Source organism: Phocoena sinus, chromosome 2, assembly GCF_008692025.1.
Source record: "Phocoena sinus isolate mPhoSin1 chromosome 2, mPhoSin1.pri, whole genome shotgun sequence".
NCBI classification, from domain to species: domain Eukaryota; kingdom Metazoa; phylum Chordata; class Mammalia; order Artiodactyla; family Phocoenidae; genus Phocoena; species Phocoena sinus.
The window spans coordinates 82,923,753-82,942,794 of NC_045764.1; the positions used below are offsets into that span (position 1 = coordinate 82,923,753).

General features: G+C 37.5%; 1 protein-coding gene across 4 annotated transcripts in view; it reads left to right on the plus strand.

The window, feature by feature from the left end:
- DMXL2 (Dmx like 2) overlaps window positions 1-19,042 on the plus strand; it is a 178,388-nt gene that overhangs the window by 18,066 nt on the left and 141,280 nt on the right. For all 4 annotated transcript variants that reach the window (XR_004348327.1, XM_032621915.1, XM_032621919.1 and 1 more), the window contains exon 2: window positions 17,350-17,475. Coding sequence is in view for 2 of the 4 variants with exons in the window: in XM_032621915.1 (XP_032477806.1) it covers window positions 17,350-17,475 (126 nt within the window). In the remaining 2 variants the exon portion in view is untranslated. The remainder of the gene's footprint in view (window positions 1-17,349; window positions 17,476-19,042) is intronic.

The window sequence follows — 19,042 nt, forward strand, 5'->3', positions numbered from 1 at the left end:
TAGTTACCCTGCTCTGTGCTTCCTGTGACTGTATTTGTGTTCAGTGCCAAGCAGCAGTAGGACAGAGAAAGAAAAAAAAGCAACTGGGATTTCCCCCACTCTCTTGGGATCATAGCTCTTTATATTGGAGCTCTGGGATTGCTTGGGGGCTGGGATGTGAGAAAATGGAGAAAAGAAAAGAAAAAAAAAAGGATAAATGGGGAATTTTCTCTCCCTCTCTTTGAAAATTAAGAGTCTCTTTTCCTACTTTTTGAACCAAAAATAAATGGCTTCTCCTGGAGGTATTTTTTTTGTGTGTTTTGGTTTCGTCCTAAGTTTAAACTCTCTGCTAATACAGTGGATTTCAAATTCTGTTCTTTCCTCGTTCATCTACTACCATTTACTTTTCAGAGTTTTAAAATATTTGTTCCATGCATTCTGTCCATGTTTTATGGCTGCATTCAGTGGGAGAGAGATATTGTTGTTCTTACTTAGAATCAAAGCTATGATACCATTTTTCATATCAAAAAATATCAAGGACCAGCAATAAGTCTAATAATACATGTAGAAGATTTCTGTGGGCAGAATTAATAAAACTTTATTGAGAAACCTAAATAAAGGGAGATAAATACCATGTTTATGGACTAGTATAAAGATATCAATTCTTTCCAAGCTAATTTATAGCTTTGATGTGTTCCCAGTGAAAAACTTAAAGAGGATTTGTGAAATTTGACAGAATGATGTCTAATTTTATGGAAAGAGATAGGGCCAAGAATAGATAAGGCTATCTTGAAGAACACTAAGATGAGAGGACTTCCACCAGCTGAAGACTTGTAGAAGTTGTAGTCATTAAGGTAGCGTGGTGGTAGCCTAAGAACAAATATACCAAACTAACATAACAGAGCACCAGAAACAGACTCACACATTTATTGATGCCTGATTTTTTTTTTTTTGGCCACACTGTGTGGCATGTGGGATCTCAGTTCCCTGATCAAGGCTCGAACCCACACCCCCTGGAGTGGAAGCGCACTCTTAACCACTGGACTGCCAGGGAAGTCCCACCTGATGCTTGATTTATGTCAAAGATGACGTGGTAGAATAGTATAGAATGGTTGATCTTCTCAGTCAGTAGTGCTGGGACATTTTCTTATTTATATAGGAAAGAAATGAAACTTGGCCTCTAGCTCACCCCATACATAAAAATTAACTGCAGGTAGATTACAGATCTAGGTGTGAAAGAACAATTAAGATTTTAGAAGACAGTATAGAAAATTTATTCATGACCTTCAGGTTGCAAAATATTTCTTAAAACACCAAATATACCACAATTATAGATAAATAAATTAATTTACGATGTGAACCAGGTTTCTCATAATTGAAGAAGGGAGTTCAAAATATGGAATGTAGGAAGGCTAGAATGAATGGTGGATATAATCAGACCAGAGGCATCTGTATGACTTCATATGTATGTGTGTGTATCCATATATGTATATGTTATGTGTTTTTAATGTGTGAATCTGTTTGTGTGTGTATATATATATATATATATATTTAGAGAGTGAGAAAGGTAGAGAGCAATGATGTATAGGTATAGAGGTATATAGATATGGTGGGGATGTATGCATGTCCTGGATGTCGTTGCTTTTAAACCTTTCAATGGAGAGTTGAAACTGTATGTGGGTGTCTACATACACACACACCCACATATGCCTGTGTATTCAAGTGCACGCGCACACATGTCTGTTTCCTAGTTGGTCAGCTGAGAGGGCCTAGACACAGTTGGTACTCCAGCAGCAGAAACATAACTGGCATCAAGATCTTGGCTTCTAAATACCGTTCTCCACTAAAAAGAAACAGCATTCCTTGGAGAAATAACTGATTCTAGGTTGGATGATAAGCCTAGATAAGCCTGGAATCTCTTATGCCAGATAGTAAGGAATTGTTCAAAGAATGACGAGAACATGTCAAAAGAAGACAGGGCTAGCTTGAAGGGTTCCTACTGGCCAAGTCTGGGACAGTTGGAATATGAAAATAAGTGATAGTAGTGGATTATCACCCTTTGAATGAGGTAAGAACTCGTGATCTTTAATATAAAAAGTACAAAAATGAATAAGAAAACTCAGGGGGAGGGATAAATTAGGAGTTTGGGATTAATATATACGCACTACTATATACAAAACAGATAAACAACAAGGTCCTACTATATATAGCTTAGGGAACTATAGTCAATATCTTATAATAAACTTTAATGGAAAAGAATATATGTATAACTAAATCACTTTGCTGTACACCAGAAACTAAGACAACATTGTAAATCAACTATACTTCAGTTAAAAAAAAAATAGGAGGGGACTTCCCTGGTGGTCCAGTGGTTAGGACTCTGTGCTCTCATTGCCCAGGGCCCGGGTTTGATCCCTGGTCGGGGAACTAACATCCCACAAGCTGCATGGTGAGGCAAAAAAAAAAAAATTAAAAAAAAAGAAGAAAATTACCATTTGGCAGCCATCATGGTAATAACTGATTAGGCAAGAATCATCCAATGGATGCTAATATTCGTGGGTAAAAGTTTGATAAGTAACAAGATATTTATATAACCTCAAAATAGCTTCCCACAAAATGCTTATTAATTACAAAGGAAAAAAAATAGCTTTATAGAGGAGAAACTTGTCAGATACCACCTTTAACAACCGATCGAAGTTAACATCACCAGAGATGGGACAGGTAGACAAATGTGCCTCTTAGTAAAATGCAGTGAGAACATGGCTATATTTCTATGATGTTCCTGCCCAAAATGCATAACTGGAATCTAATTATAAGGAACAGTGAAAATGCAGGCCATGGACTTGGAAAAGATAATTGCATCTCACATATATTTGACAAAGGATTGGTATCCAGAATATAAAAATATCTATAAATCAATAAGAAAAGAACTGAGAACTTAATAGGAAGTGGATGAAAGTCTTGAACAGGCATTTCACAAAAAAGAAAGTCTAGATGTCTAGCAAACATATGAAAAGAGAGGCTCTTCCTCATTAGTAATCAGAAATGCAAGTTGAAATCAGGAAATACCATTGCATACCTACCACATTTGCAAAAGATTAATTTGACATATCTGGTGATGGCAAGAATATCCATAAATGGGAATCCTTATACACTGCTAGTGGGAGTATTAGTTCATACAACTACTTTGGAAAATGCTTTATCATTATATACCAAAATTTAAGATACATATTCTCTGTGATCTGTCAGTTCTTCTTCTCTATATATATTCTAGATAAATACATATAATATGCAGGATATGTCTACAAGAATGTTCAGAGCAGCATTTATGTTTGTTTCTTAGAGCAGCATTGCTTTTAATAATATGCAAACAGTCCAGGAACATTAGAATGGATACATTATGGTACATACAAGGGAATATTAATAAGTAATGAAAATGAATGAATCACAGCTATATGTGTCATGAATTAACCTCTGACCAAATGTTCATGAAAAGAGCAAGATAAAAGAATACATGCAGTATGATTTCACGTACACAAAGTTCAGAGGGCCGGCAAAACTAAGCCATGTTATTTAGGCATGCATGCAGAAGTAGGAAAACTACAAAGAAAAGCAAGGGAGTGATTTCCCAAAAAAGTCAGGGCAGTGCTACTTTGCTTGTGGGAGAGAAATGTCCTTTTGAAGGGACACACGGTCTTTTGGGTTGCTGGAAATAGTGTCTTCTTTTTTTAAGTGGTGGTTATGCACACCTTCATTTTAGTTTATTCTTTGTGGTGTCTGTTTTATGTACACCTCTAGCTTTTTAAAAAAATCGACTTAAGGGAGTTTTGTGAGGGAGTGGATATAGATGTATTTTGTTGTTTTATTTTTTTGTTTGCTATGTTTAATGAGAATCTCAACCCTTCTTTGTAAATTAAAAAATACAAAAACAAAAACTTACCATCTACCTCTCCCTGTCCTCTGGCGAAATGTAAACTTCATGTGGTAGAGAGAGACCTGCCTCTTTTCCATCACATTCTGCCCTGTGTGCCTGGTCCACGCTAACTGCTCAGTAGACGTTTGTTGACTTGAATCCCCACAGTCATCCCCGCTGTGAATATTTGTTGAGACTTAAATGGTACAAGGAACAAATTACCTTAAGCAATGGGGAATTATGAGAATACAGAAGAGGAGTAGAAGACTGCGAGGGAAAACTGTGGCCTGCCATATCAGTAAACAAAGGATGCTGCAGTAAACAAAGGATGCTGCATCCCCCCACCCCCACCCCGTGAGCCCTGAAGGAGCACAGGACAGAGGTGAATGGGCTGCCTGCTGTCAAGCTGTCAGCCGCTGCAGTCACCCCCAAAGGTGCACCCTGAGGAGACTCAGGATGGGGAAGAATACTGGTCCTAGATAGCTAAGGTGCATATCAAAGCAATGATTTCAGTGAGCCCAGACTCTTGCATCTTCCCGTACGAAGAAAAGTGCTAAATTCATTCACTTGAGATGTCTGGTTTTCTTTGGTTAACAGTAATCTTGCGTTGCGACTATGTGGTCTTTGTTGCAAAACTCCTATATATCCTGGCTTCTCCCTTACCTCTTCAGAGCAGTCCCTCAGAACTACCTGAGAGGCTGCCTCCTGGCCTTGAAGTCCTCAGAAAGTCCGCCAAATAAAATATAATTCTCAACGTTTAGGCTGTGTAATTTTTTTCAGTCGACAAGACAACTCTTCCAAGAATCTTCTAACACAAGTCGTACGTAGTACAACTGGGCCTCAGATATCAGGAACTTGGTCGGCTCGGGGGACTGGTTACTCTGTCTGTGTTGGACTGTGTGGCTGTTCCTGTCATAATATCTCAACCTCTCCCTGTGTTGGATCCATTAAAACTGGCTTGCATGAGGATCGCAGGGACCGCCCTGGCCTCTGTGTACATAAAGTCTGTACATAAAGTCCTTTTGGCTTTACTGCCTATTACTACCTGCTACATTTCTTGGTATTTCCTTGAATATCCAGAAAGTGGAATCTGACCCAGCTCACCTTTTTGAAGCCAGGCCACATCATGGGTTGCTGGCCAGCCTGTAGCTTTTTTTTTTTTTTAACATCTTTATTGGGGTATAATTGCTTTACAATGGTGTGTTAGTCTCTGCTTTATAACAAAATGAATCAGTTATACATGTACATATATCCCCATGTCTCTTCCCTCTTGTGTCTCCCTCCCTCCCACCCTCTCTATCCCACCCCTCCAGGTGATCACAAAGCACTGAGCTGATATCCCTGTGCTATGCGGCTGCTTCCCACTAGCTATCTACCTTACGTTTGGTAGTGTATATATGTCTATGCCTCTCTCTCGCTTTGTCACAGCTCACCCTTCCCCCTCCCCATATCCTCAAGTCCGTTCTCCAGTAGGTCTGTGTCTTTATTCCTGTCTTACCCCTAGGTTCTTTTGGTATTAAATTCTTGGCCTTTGGAATCAGGTGTCACCCTGGTCCAATCAGTTGTATGCGGTGAGTGTTGGTCACGTTGTCTGCCCAGGCTGAAACGCCTAGAAACGTCTGCGAGTCTGATGGACAATACACTTGACGTGATAACTATAATTTTTCTATTACGGGATGTTTAGGTTGTTTCCATTTTTTTTTTATTACTTTAAATAATGCTGCAGTAAACATCTCGGTCCTAGTTGTAATGTTTGTTTGCACATCTGAATGTTTTCTCAGGATAGAGTCCTAGAAATAGACATAATGAATCAAAGTACTTAAATCTCTTTGCAGTCTTTTAATTCATATTAGGTGCACCATACTCTTGCTCATTGCTTTTTGCTGTTCATTCTTCAAAGCTGAAAAAAGTACATTCGGCTATTTAGTGCTCCAAAAGCCTTTCTCTAGTACATATTCTGGGTCCCACGGGATCACAGATGACTACTTTAGTAACTGTAACTTTATTATACATATTTTTTTTGCCAGCTTTCTATCCTAGTATCCTCATTGCTGCTGCTCTAATATCATGGACAATTCCATATTTTCCTTGAAGCCCTGCTCTGAATATCCCCAGTCTTCGTACCAGTTTCGGTTCTAGTCAGGGCAAGGGACAGATGAACTGAAGTAAAAACAAGGTTTATTTCAGTATACACAATGAATCATCAAGGAAGGGCACCTGAGCTTCAGCGTGATTAGAACTAAAAAGCTGGTAGAATAAACCGCGTTTTCTTAGAGATTTTGCATACATGTTTTCTTGTGAGTTCTTTCTTATTTTCGGATATCTGATCCATTTGCTTCTCAAACTGGTGATTTCAGTTTCAAATTGCACATGGTTCTTAATGGCTGCCTTATCCCTGAATATGTATGACTTTTCAGCTCAACTCTCCCTGCTAACTCTGGGTTTTCTGGTTTAAATTCCCCAGAACAGACTTCGGCATAGCTCATCTTTTTCAGCTATTAGCCACTGGTCATTATTCTGGACCCATCCTTGCCTCCTGTCAGCTTTGAGTAGGGGAAAGAGTCACAAGATGTAAAACATTTAGCTGGGGTTCTATGTAAAATAGTGTACACTGGATTATTTAATCTTTTTATCAAGACTTTTTGAAGCAAATTTGTGTACACTTAACAGAATCACAGTTTAGAAGTTGAAAGGGGTCTCAGAAGTGATCTAGTCACAATCTTTCGTTTGACTGATTAAGGAATTATCTGTAGAGAGACTGTGATTTGCCCATTGTTATAGTCAGTGTTAGTACCTCTAGATTCTCAAGAATGTACTCTTTCCATCATACTGCAGGATTGGAAGTTTAATTACAATTTAATAGTTTAATCATATTATTTGGGAAATATTTTTTTGAACACTGTCAGGACCATCTCCCTCAAAATATCAACATTTAGATTAAATGATTTTCTGGAAATGGCCAGTAGTTAACAAAATAATTGAAGGTTGTCATAAACATTACATATTAATATTGCTACATAATATACTATTAACTTTAAAATCCTTTCAGATGGAAAATGTATTAAGAACAAATTAAGGAACAAGATATTAGGTACTTATTTTCTCTATTTCTGATAATTTAATGTCCAAAAAAGCTCATTTTATTTCTTTAGACGTAGCAGTTTTAAAAAGTAGTATCTTACTTCAGTATTCTCTATGAGGCAAATTATTTTATACTGTAAGCTTTAGAGAACAACTTTGAGGCTGAAAGGTGACTCCTAGTTTTTATACCTGCTGGCCAGTCCATGGGGCTTATTGTTACCAGTATTACTATGATTTCCTTTATACATTTTTGATAATTAATACTTTGAATGGTTTATTCTTAGCACTGACATAAAATAGTTATTTATAAGAGAAGATAATTTTTGGGTTTTATTTCCAGACCTACCTTTTAATGAGAATGCAGGCAAGTGGAAGATAGAGCTGGTTTTGTAATGGTTAATTAGAATTAATTAATTAATTATGGCATATTTTTCTTTTCAAGGTCTCATTTTCCTTTCAGATGGTACTAGTATCAGTAAATTAAAAAAACATGTTTGTTCTTGGTTCAAGGGTATAGAAATAGGCTTAGTTTGGACTACAGGTGTCTGTTTCTTTTTATCTTAGTATTTAGAAGTTTTTTTATAGGTCCATCTTGTTAGTAAATTATCAAAATTGGCTAGCTTTTGACTAATATTAAAAACAATTCTTGTTTAAATTTAATGTTTTAATTTTAATTAGAGAAAGTTCTACTTTCAGATCACTTGCTTCTCTGGGGTTGTTAGGAAGAAATTAAAACAAAAATCATTTTGTCTCTTACCCCTTAATCACAAATATGTAGTATTTTCTTCAATTTTCTTTTCTTCCTTTTTTCTGGCCATAAATTTTTGTTTTTACATGCTATTAATCTTTGTCTTATGTATCACTTAGCATACTGCTTGCAGCTTTGCTTTCTTCTACTGTTACTTATAAGTAGCCTGCTAATTTTGCATTTCCTGGTGTGCGTTGTTTCTAAGAGGAACAGTCCCTTTGGTTACCACACAAGTAGTCATAGTAGATTATTTCCAATGTTGCTTCACACATCATTGGCTTAGTCTGAGCTTTTTGCATAATATTTAGTTTTTCTTTGTTTTGTTTATTTTAATATATAGTTTCTTTCTCATTTATTTTGCTCATTCAGCATTGTTGAATGAACTTCAAACTGTTGGAATGATTGAATCATCTCAGTAAAATGTGTTCTTACTAGTGTGGAAGGAAGAGCTTCTTTTCAAATACTACCGTCTCGCCCTTTTCTAACTCTAGTTTAGACTTGTATCTGAATGACAGGAGGCTTATTTATTTTGGGGGGTGGTGGTAGGCAGTAATTGATAATGGTAAGGGTTTGACTTTAGGTGTAGAAACTTATAGGAAGACAGGTGAGGCTGATTGAATATATTGCTGATAATAAGTACTCATAGGGACTTCCCTGGTTGTCCAGTGGGTAAGACTCTGTGCTCCCAATGTAGGGGGCCAGGGTTTGATACCTGGTCGGGGAACTGGATCCCACATGCATGCCACCACTAAGATCCCGCGTGCTGCAACTAAGACCCAGCGCAGCCAAAAAAAAAAAAAAAAAAAAAGTACTCATTTTGTAGACTTAAATTTCATTTTGAGAACTCTCATTAAGTCCAGAATGTGTATTTTTTATGCATAAGTCTATGGTTTCCTGGTAAGCCATAAATTAGGTTTTAAAATAGTCAGTGGCTTCTTATGATCTGTTTATAAAATTTTAAAAATTGGAATTGTGTATTATATTAATATACTATCTCAATTAAGAAAATGTTTTCTTTGATATGTTTGCACCTTCATATGTCTTCAGCTCAGGTATTTTGTTAAAAAAAAAAAAAGAATTCGTTAGCTACGTATGACAAAGGATAAGTTCTATGAAGAGCTCTTATAAATCACTGAGAACAACAGTACTAAAGACTTAGTTAAGAAATGGACCAGTGGGAGTTCCCTGGCAGTCCAGTGCTTAGGACTCCCCACTTCCACTGTCAGGGGCCCAGGTTCCATCCCTGGTCGGGGAACTAAGATCTCACAAGCTGCGCTGTGTGGCAAAAAAAAAAAAACCAGAAAAATAAATGGACCAGTAACAGGAATAGTCAGTTTGAAGAGAAAGAAATACAAATGGCTGATAAATATATGAAAAGATGTTCCTAATAAAAATACAAATTAAAACAAGTAGATGCCAGGTTTTGTTGGATTAGAAAGATTAAAACATTTGATAATGATCAGGATTAGTGATGAAGTGGACAAACAGGTACTTTTTTTATATCTGGGGAGTATGATTTTTTTGAAGGGCGGTCTGCTTTAGTTTTTTTTTAGCCGTACGCCGGCCTCTCACTGTTGTGGCCTTTCCCGTTGAGGCTCCGGACGCGCAGGCTCAGTGGACATGGCTCACAGGCCCAGCCGCTCCGCGGCATGTGGGATCTTCCGGGACCGGGGCACAAACCCGTGTCCCCTGCAACGGCAGGCGGACTCTCAACCACTGTGCCACCAGGGAAACCCTGCTTTAGTTATTAATTCTAATCACTGACGCAGCAAATAATGCCTTAGAATTTATTTTATGGGTATATTTCCATACATATGCATAGTATCATTTACATGAAGATGTTCATTGAAACACTTTTTGCAACAGTAAAAGACTGGAAACAACCTAAATTAATTATGGCAAAGCCACAAAATGGAATACTATGCAACTATTAAGAAGGATGGGGGCTTCCCTGGTGGCGCAGTGGTTGGGAGTCCGCCTGCAAATGCAGGGGACACGGGTTCGTGCCCCGGTCCGGGAAGATCCCACATGCCATGGAGCAGCTAGGCCCGTGAGCCATGGAGCGGCTAGGCCCGTGAGCCATGGCCTCTGAGCCTGTGCGTCCGGAGCCTGTGCTCCACAATGGGAGAGGCCACAGCAATGAGAGGCCCACTTACCGCAAAAAAAAAAAAAAAAAAAAAAAAAGAAGAATGAAGTAATTCCTTTTGTGGGATTTGGAAAGTTTTCAAGATATATTGTTAAGTAAGTGGACAAGAAGTTGCAGAATTGTGTATAGCATAATCCCTTTATGTTAAAAAGAAAGATTTATATGTAGATACACTTGTATGTACACTAAACATTTCAGGAAGAGTTCATAGGTAACTGTTAAGTGATTCCTCCTTGGCTATGAGTGGGGACGGTCAAGGCTAAGAAGGTGACTTAATTTTCCTATATAGTTTTAAAATTTAGTACATGTGTTATTCTCTCTATAAAAAAGAATATTTTGTCATTGAAAGCATAAAACACTTTAAGTGGTTTATTTAGCTTTAATGGATAAGTACTATTTGAAAGTTCTAGCTTAATAAGGGATCCATTCAGCATTCAATAAGGAAACTTATTTATCCATTTTAGAAGTTAAATTTTAATTCTGTGAGTATCATAAGCAGTTAGGGTTTTAACTAGGTGACTAAAATGAAGAGAGGGAAAGGATGTTTTCTTGAGAAATTTTTGTTAATCTGTGCGTTGTTTTCTTGGTTGTAAAATTTTTTCATAGGTCAACACTGACCTCTTAAGACTATTTCCTGAAGGTGACTTGGTACAACCAAGTAATCACGAAAGCCCAGACAACCCTGTATTCTCTTTAGTTTTTTGTTTGTTTATAGAGCAGAAATCACAGCAGAAATGAAGAATATATATGAATTTATGTAATTAACCAAGAAGATGAACAAAAATTTAAGCACTAGAAAACAATATGATAGAAGATGGTCATCACTGAAGTGTATAAAACAGTGTAAAAAGGTCTAAATTTGCATGCCAGTATGTGTTTGCCTTGTGACTTAGGACTTTGATTAAATCATATGAACTTCCATTTCTTTATATTAAAGTGGGATTAATAACCAACTTCTAGGTTAACTGCAGTCTTGAAGGAAAGACTAGGAATGTGGAATGCATAGTACAGTACTTGTACCCAGCAGGCTTTCAATAAATGGCACCTCTTTCTTGCAATTATTTTTCTAGCTTTTACTAGCATGTGCCTTATATTTATATGAATCAAAACTCTCAGGGGGAGGCGGGAGTTTAACAGTAGCACTCTTGGTAGAGTATTCTTGTTAAATGAGACTATAACACCTTGTTAAGTTAGTGAAACCTTTCAACAGGCTTAGTACCTCTTGATTCATCAGTGCTATTCTTTTTAAAATTTAGACACATCTGTCAACAGTTGTCACTGATCTCAAACTTTGACCCTGTAACTCCCATGTTGTTAAAGCATCCAACTACTCCATAGAAAATGCCAGTATAATGTATTCATAGTCTGTATTCTTATAGGAAAGGTCATGTTTGTGTAAGATTTATTACTCAGCCATAAAAAGAAAAGAAATTGAGTTATTTGTAATGAGGTGGATCGACCTAGAGTCTGTCACACAGAGTGAAGTAAGTCAGAAAGAGAAAAACAAATACCGTATGCTAACATATATATGGAATCTCAAAAAAAAGGCTCTGATGAACCTAGGGGCAAGACAGGAATAAAAACTCAGATGTAGAGAATGGACTTGAGGACATGGGGAGGGGGAAGGGTAAGCTGGGATGAAGTGACAGAGTAGCATATATACACTACCAAATGTAAAATAGATAGCTAGTGGGAAGCAGCTACATAGCATAGGGAGATCGACTTGGTGCTTTGTGACCACCTAGGGGAGTGGGATAGGAAGGGTGGGAGGGAGATGCAAGAGGGAGGGGATATGGGGATATATGTATAGCTGATTAACTTCATTATACAGCAGAAACTAACACCACATTGTAAAGCAATTATACTCCAACAAAGATGTTTAAAAAAATAGGAAGAATAAATTTTTTAAAATTGGGAATTCCATGGTGGTCCAGTGGTTAGGACTCGGCACTTTCACTGCTCAGGGCCTGGGTTCAGTCCCTGGTAGGGAAACTAAGATCCCATAAGCTGCAAGGCGTGCCCCCCCCCCCCCCCAAAATTTTTTTCTTTACTTTACACTTTAATTTATCTAAGACTTAAGGGAAATCTGAGAAATTAGAACAGTGTTTGAGATATGAGTATTACTTACTTGAAATACTACATTATGAAAATAATGTAGTCAAGGCAATTAGTATATATTAAACTGAGGTTAGAGAAGACTGAGTGTGTTATGCCTATTCAGCTACACTTAATCATTGTTCAGAATGACATTGAACCCTCTAGAGAAGGCAACAGTATTTTTATTATTGTCACGATAGTGTGTTAATTCAGAGGATTTTATGGCTTTAGAAAATGATACTTAAATTTTTTTCAAGTGTAACATTTTAATAAGGTAAAAGAAGAGGGTCACTTGTTTTTCAGCCTCAGCTAATTGACAGGGCTCTCCTAATGATATTTTGGATCTCACAAATAAAAACATAGAATCTTGGTAATAACAAATACTCAGGTTTTTAGCTCCCATATAATAATTTTGGGATAACACACTTTGTCTAAGGAAGAGATTCTTTAAGACATAAACTAATGAAATCTACGGACCCAGTGAAAACCAGAACATTCACATGGTTTTAAATATAATTTCCAGGATTTCAGAGACCTCCTGAAACCATCTATGATTCACACCCACTAGACTCAGGTTGAAAACTTCAATCAGGTTGGAAATTTAGTTTCAGTGCTCAAAGTAGAGACTAGTTTTCTCTTTCCTGACAGGATGGATTCAGTCTCCAAAAGTAAGGTTAAAACAAGTGAGGGTTAGAGCATGTCCTTGCCTTTAGAACTTGTGCTACACAATTATCTCTTAGTTATAAACTGTCAGCTAGTTATTAATTCTTCATCATAAGGACAGTTCAGTCCTTCCATAAAAGAAACTCCCACGTGAAGAGAAGGAAAGGATGTTTTTCTAAGATTCTTAGAAGAAGAATCTTGCGTTTGGGCCAATACCATATCCTTGACTTTGAGAAATATTTTATATACGTCAGTACTGTTATTAGTGCAGGACACTGGTGTATGGTGCTATGGCATAGGGGTGGTTCTCCTAGGAACCCAAAGGAAGAACTTGGTTAAGGGGTTCCATTTGTTCCAGAAAGGGCTTAGTGCCCTTTTCCCTGCTTCCCTGTAGTGATCCTGTAGCTTCTCTACCACATGTGGAATAGATAGTTTATACTCAGCCGAGTCAGAGATGTTTATTTACCTAGTACAAAGAAGCCCATATCTTGTACTCTCTGGGATCATTTTAGTATTTGCTTGTAGTCTCAGTGAGCGCCTGCTTTTCCTTCTGCACTATAAACTTTTCCTCTGGTAAAACTGAATTCTGAAAAAGAGGAATGAAACAAATTGCTTTTGACCTAAAATGGAAAGAATGGAAGTCTCTTGAGTAATTATAGATTTTGTATAAACCTTCTCAGCTGCTGGTCTTTACTCTGAGCTAGATGCTGTGGGAAATTATACTTGGGATTACAAATATGAGCATGGGCCTTTTAGTGCTTATAAGACATCTTAGTGGAGTTGGGGTGATGCAATGGAAAGAGCAGGAGCTTTACTATGAAGCAAATGAATCCTCACTCTGTGAACTTGGGCGAGTTACTTATCCTTTCTGGACCTCAGTTTCTCCACCTTTACAAGGGGGCCTGTGAAGATATGATATTCATAAAGACCCTAGCAGACTGCCTGAGCATAGAAGGGTATTCAATAAATGGTAAATTATTAAGGAAGGCTTTGATAGGTTCTCTTCTGGTAGGTCTTCTAAATCCATGACGCTGTTAGACTGGAAAATAAGCCAAAATATCTTTCTTTTTCTTTGTATAGCTACCATCATAAACTTGGCTAAATTATTAGCTTATATCAACTGTCTGAACTCCACGTTCTTTGACCAAGTTTCCAGGTACATAGACGAGCCAGAAATTAGGAAGACTTTGAATCGTTTATTTGTTATACAGATATCTGTATCTGTTGAGGGCTGTGCACATGCTGGGTGCTAGGACTAGAGTGGTAAACAAGAACATGGTCCTTGCTCTGATGGACCTCTCAGTGTAGTAGGAACCAGACAAACAAACACACATGTATATAAATCATTAAAATCTTATGCGCCTTCAGTTATAGAATGCATGTGATTCAGTACTGACTGATTATGAGTCCCCTGTTCTCGCACACTTGGGGTTATGTGTATTTTAGACTCTTTAGACAAAGGTGAAGAATAATACTATTCAACTTCTGTTCTTTTCCAGCTCTCTGTGTGCAGTAGTTCATGGGGTTCCGTTCTAGCCGTGACCATGGATACTATATAAAAGAGTAGGTATTGCCTAGGTGTGGTTCCACAGGACGCTAGTGCCACGCACGATTGTTCTGTTATGATGGTAATTACTAGTTTGATAAGGGATTTGAGACCATTTTAGACCAGTGGTCTCTAAACTTTTGGTAACTGCATAGTATTCTACTCGATGGATATTCAGTAACTTATTTAACCACTTCCCTACTGATAGATGGTATGATTATTTTCAGTTTTTGCTGCTTAAAATAATGAGGCAGTGAATATCCTTCTCTATGTATTTTGGCAAGCTTTGCTAGTATGCTTATAGGAAAATAGGGACTTGTCAATCAAAGGGTATATTGTATTTAAAATTTTGATAGATATTGCCAAATTCTTTTATCCATGACGATCCTGATTTAGTAAGTCTGGGGTGGGACCACTCAGTTTGTATTTTTAACAAGTTCCCTAGGTGATTTTGAGGCAGCCAGGTTTGAGAACTATTGCATTTCAGAAAAATGGCAAGATTCTCTACTTCTAAGGAGCATGGTACATGTCCTCTGGCAAAGGTCAGGCAATTATGGCTATCTAGGGAGGAGTAAAAATCCTCTTCAGTGGCTGAGCAGTAAGAGCCTATGTCTAGAGCAGCTGTTGCTGGGGATGGCCCATCTTTAGAGAAGCAAGTGTGCTAATACTTATCTGAAATATTTTATGTCTCTTTGTCATGTAATGTAGGGGAAAAGAACATAAGAATTGTAAGGACCTGAGTTTGAACATTTTCCACTTACTAACTGTATAATCTTGGGCAAATAAATGAACTTGAATCTTTCTTTATATAATGATAATGATACTCTCTTCCTCTCAGGTTTGTTGCAAAGATGAAAGGGGGAGTGATTTAATGTTTATTTACTTATTTTTTTGCTGCTTTGGGTCTTCGTCACTGCGCGTGGGCTCTTCTGTAGTTACGGCGAGCGGGGGCTACTCTTGGTTGCGGTGTGCGGGTTTCTCATTGCGGTGGGTTCTCTTGTTGCAGAGCACGGGCTCTAGGCGCATGGGCTTCAGTAGTTGCAGCACGTGTGCTTCAGTAGTTGGGGTGCATGAGCTCAGTAGTTGTGGCTCGCAGGCTCTAGAACGCAGGCTCAGTAGTTGTGGTGCACGGGCTTAGTTGCCCCGCGGCATGTGGGATCTTCCCGGACCAGGGCTCGAACGCGGGTCCCCTGCATAGGCAGGCAGATTCTTAACCACTGCGCCACCAGGGAAGTCCCGATTTAACATTCATTGAGTACCTTTTGTCTTTGCTGGTAACTTATAGATATCTCTGTCTCATGGCAGTTTGTCATTTAGTTGTGATAGGTGATTCACTTGGTTGTCTCCCCAATAGACTCACTGGGACCACATCTTGTGTTTTTGTATTCCCAGTTGCTAGCCCAGACTTGGGACATCATGCACTGTTTTGTGTCTTTAATGAGTGACGTGTGCTAAGCACTATGGAAATAGATTTTCTGTCCTAAGAAATAAGTATTATTTCTTCCATTCTACCACAAGGAACTGCTCAGAGAGCTTAAGTAACTTGCTTAAGATCCTGTAGTACTGCAGAACCAACACTGAAAACCCCACGTGTGGTGATTCCAAACTAGGTAAAGTTTTGCTCTTACCATCAATCTGCTTTGCTGAGATAATGCTATAAAGTACTTTGGAAATTGTGAAATGTTTAAGGGTAAGATTATTTTTGTTATTTTAATAATATAAGTGTAAAGGTTAGCATGGTGACACAAACATTTTTTCTACCTATACTCAGGATTCCCATTCAGTTTACCTTTCTTGAATGCATAGCATAGCAAATCTGCTTTTTCTATGAAAGTATAAGTGGTTATTTCCTCCTGGGAGTGATTTTTTCCCCCATAGTTCCTTTGTTTAAAATTCCGTCTTTGTTTTTCATTTGGGGAACTTTCTGGTATGTGCAAACACATGAGTTGAAGATAGTTTATAGTAGTTAGAGCAGGATTTTGGCAACACTGGAAGTTTCAGTGACCAGTAGAAGTAGTGTCTGTCTTCCTCTCTGGTCTTTATCTTCAGTTCCCTCTTTTCATTACCAGCCATATGTGGACCTCACTGGCTTAGCTGTCATCACATGTCAGCCCTGGCTACTGGATATCTGTATTTTGTAGGACATGATCATATTGCTTAAGGCTGTAGAAATAGTGGGAAAAAAATATCACCTCATAAACTTTATGTTGCTTTTTGTGGGGCTTTTTCATTTGAGAATTACATTGTTAGGTTGTTTTAAATATTTAACCATAAGTTGAGTTTGGAAGAAAAAGAAAAATGTCCCCGCCCTCTGGCCCTTATGTCATCATAAAATTCACAAAGTTGCAAAACAGGAGTAGCATACACCAAGAAGAAGTGTGGCAATAGGAAGAAATATGCAGTTTTGCTCATTATAGTTCTTTTGAACAAGGGAATTTTCCAGGAACTTGACTTTGTGTTTCATTTTATTTTCCAGACCAAATACTTGTCACATTTTATATAAATCAGTTTATTTTTTATTTTGTTTAGCGTGTGTGTGTGTCTAACCACTTTGGATTGGTGTCCTCTCTCTGTCTCTCTGTCTTTCTCTCATGCCTGGTAAGGTTGAGGGGAGGGGGCAGGCAGGCTGGCTTCATCATGGATTCACTTCGGCAGTTGAGTTTGTTTAGTGTTTGCCTTAGTGCGTGTAATTCTGCCTCAGGGGTTCATGTCTATTTAACTAGCTCTTTAAGCCATGTGGAATTGTGTTGGAAAATGCATCTGATTTCTATCTTGATCTTCCTCAAGCCTGGTTTGAACCCTGGGAATGCAATTGCAGCCTTCAATACCTCATTACTTTTAGGTGGAGGTTTTATTCTTTAGGGTTTACTGAGATGAGCTTCAGAGAGAAATTCTAAACCAAAAGATTTATGGGGGATGGAGGCTATAGTGTTTAAGACCTGGAAGAACCCTTTTCCTGTTAGTAGCAGTTGTTGAATGATAATGCATGGTGTGTCGTCACCCCATGTTTTTGGTGTGACTTTTAATGTTCTGATTTGGAAATTGACATTTTTAATATTCTTACATTAACTATTTTTGTAAAATATGTCACAGTATCCTTTGCAATAGCAGCAAAAACTAAGATAAACTAATTCACAAATTACATATCTTACATAATGTAAAACTTTTCTTTTTAGGCATATGGATCGGGCTGTGATATTGTTATTTTGGCAAATGACTTTGAATGTGTGCAGATCATTCCTGGTGCTAAGCATGGAAACATCCAAGTCAGCTGTGTGGAGTGTTCTAACCAACATGGAAGAGTAAGGGATTTATTTACTTTATTAACTATCATCTTTTAATGTATTTAACAATCTCAGAGAGTATTCTTATGCTTTTATATAAGGCTTGCCTACACTTTCTAATTATGTATTATACCTTGCTTAGATGGATGTTAATAGGAGTGGGTAAAATGATAGGTTATGTACAAATTTTAAAGAGCCATTAAGCTGATAAGTGATAATTGTTCTATCTGTATATACTGTCTTAAAAGATTTGTAGGCTTCATATTCCTGTGTGTACTAATATTCTGCCAGTTGATAGTTCTAGCAGCTATTAAGCCAGTAGCAAGGAAGTAAACTTTTATCTTCTATATCTAGCATACCTTATCTCTCCCAAATTATAACATCAAATTTTTATCAAGAAATGTAGCAAGTTGTTAGCATCTAATACAATATTTGTCATGTAACTGATGCTTTGTAAAGTTTCTGTTAATGAAACTTTATTTGTTGTTTGAAGAATGTTAAAGTTCATTCACTCAGACTTTAAACAGAGGATTTGGGCTTCCCTGGTGGCGCAGTGGTTGAGAGTCCGCCTGCCGATGCAGGGGACACGGGTTCGTGCCCCGGTCGGGGGAGATCCCACGTGCCGCGGAGCGGCTGGGCCCGTGAGCCATGGCCGCTGAGCCTGCGCGTCCGGAGCAAAATAAATAAATAAACAGAGGATTTCTTTTAAAACAATTCAAGTTTCATCATATGTTCCTCTCCCCCCAAATTTCACACATAATATACATCAAATTTTGATTATATGTAAAGTAAATATAGCATATTTGCTGTATATTCTAGCAATTCATTAAGGCCAATGTTGTGTAGCAGAGTTAAATGTTTGTATGGGAATATAAGAATGATATTTTTCCTGTAATAATTGTAATAATTTAAGCAGTTTTAGTGTTCTAAAAATTGTTCTTTACTAAGTAATAATAAATTTTATCAAGGATATGTTAAATCGGAATATTCATGGTAATAAATAGTAATCATGCAAATTTATGCCAAATAATAAATTGTGATATTATATCATTTCTACTGTCCTACCCTGCTGTTTGTATTAAGCTTTAATATTTGGGTAAATGTGCCACTATATGACAATCCAATGATAAAACTGACATAGTATTGAAACACTGAATTTTCTGCTGTTTTCCGATGCTTGTTTCTTGCTTTTCTGAATTTTTTCCCCAGTCGTTCTCCCTAAGTATTGCTTACTCTTCAGAAAACACTCAGAGTGTCAGATTTCTCTCATTAATTTTTCATTGCTCATCTCCCTATTCCAAGCATGGTAGTTTTAAACCTGCTTAGAGTTGTTACGATAGTTGTCAGAGATGCATTTAAAAAAATTATTTATGTGCTGGTGATGATCACAGCAAACAGATACTCTGGGAGCAAAATTTTTGTTTTTGTTTTCTTTTTTTTTTTTAATATAGAAGCCCTTGGTTTTCATAACCATGTTTTTACTTTTTCTAACCTGGTTGAAGGTAAAGAAGCCCAAATTGTGACATCTCTGATTCATTGTCTTTTATTGCCATCTTCTTTTATTTCATTTATCCCCAGTCCTTGT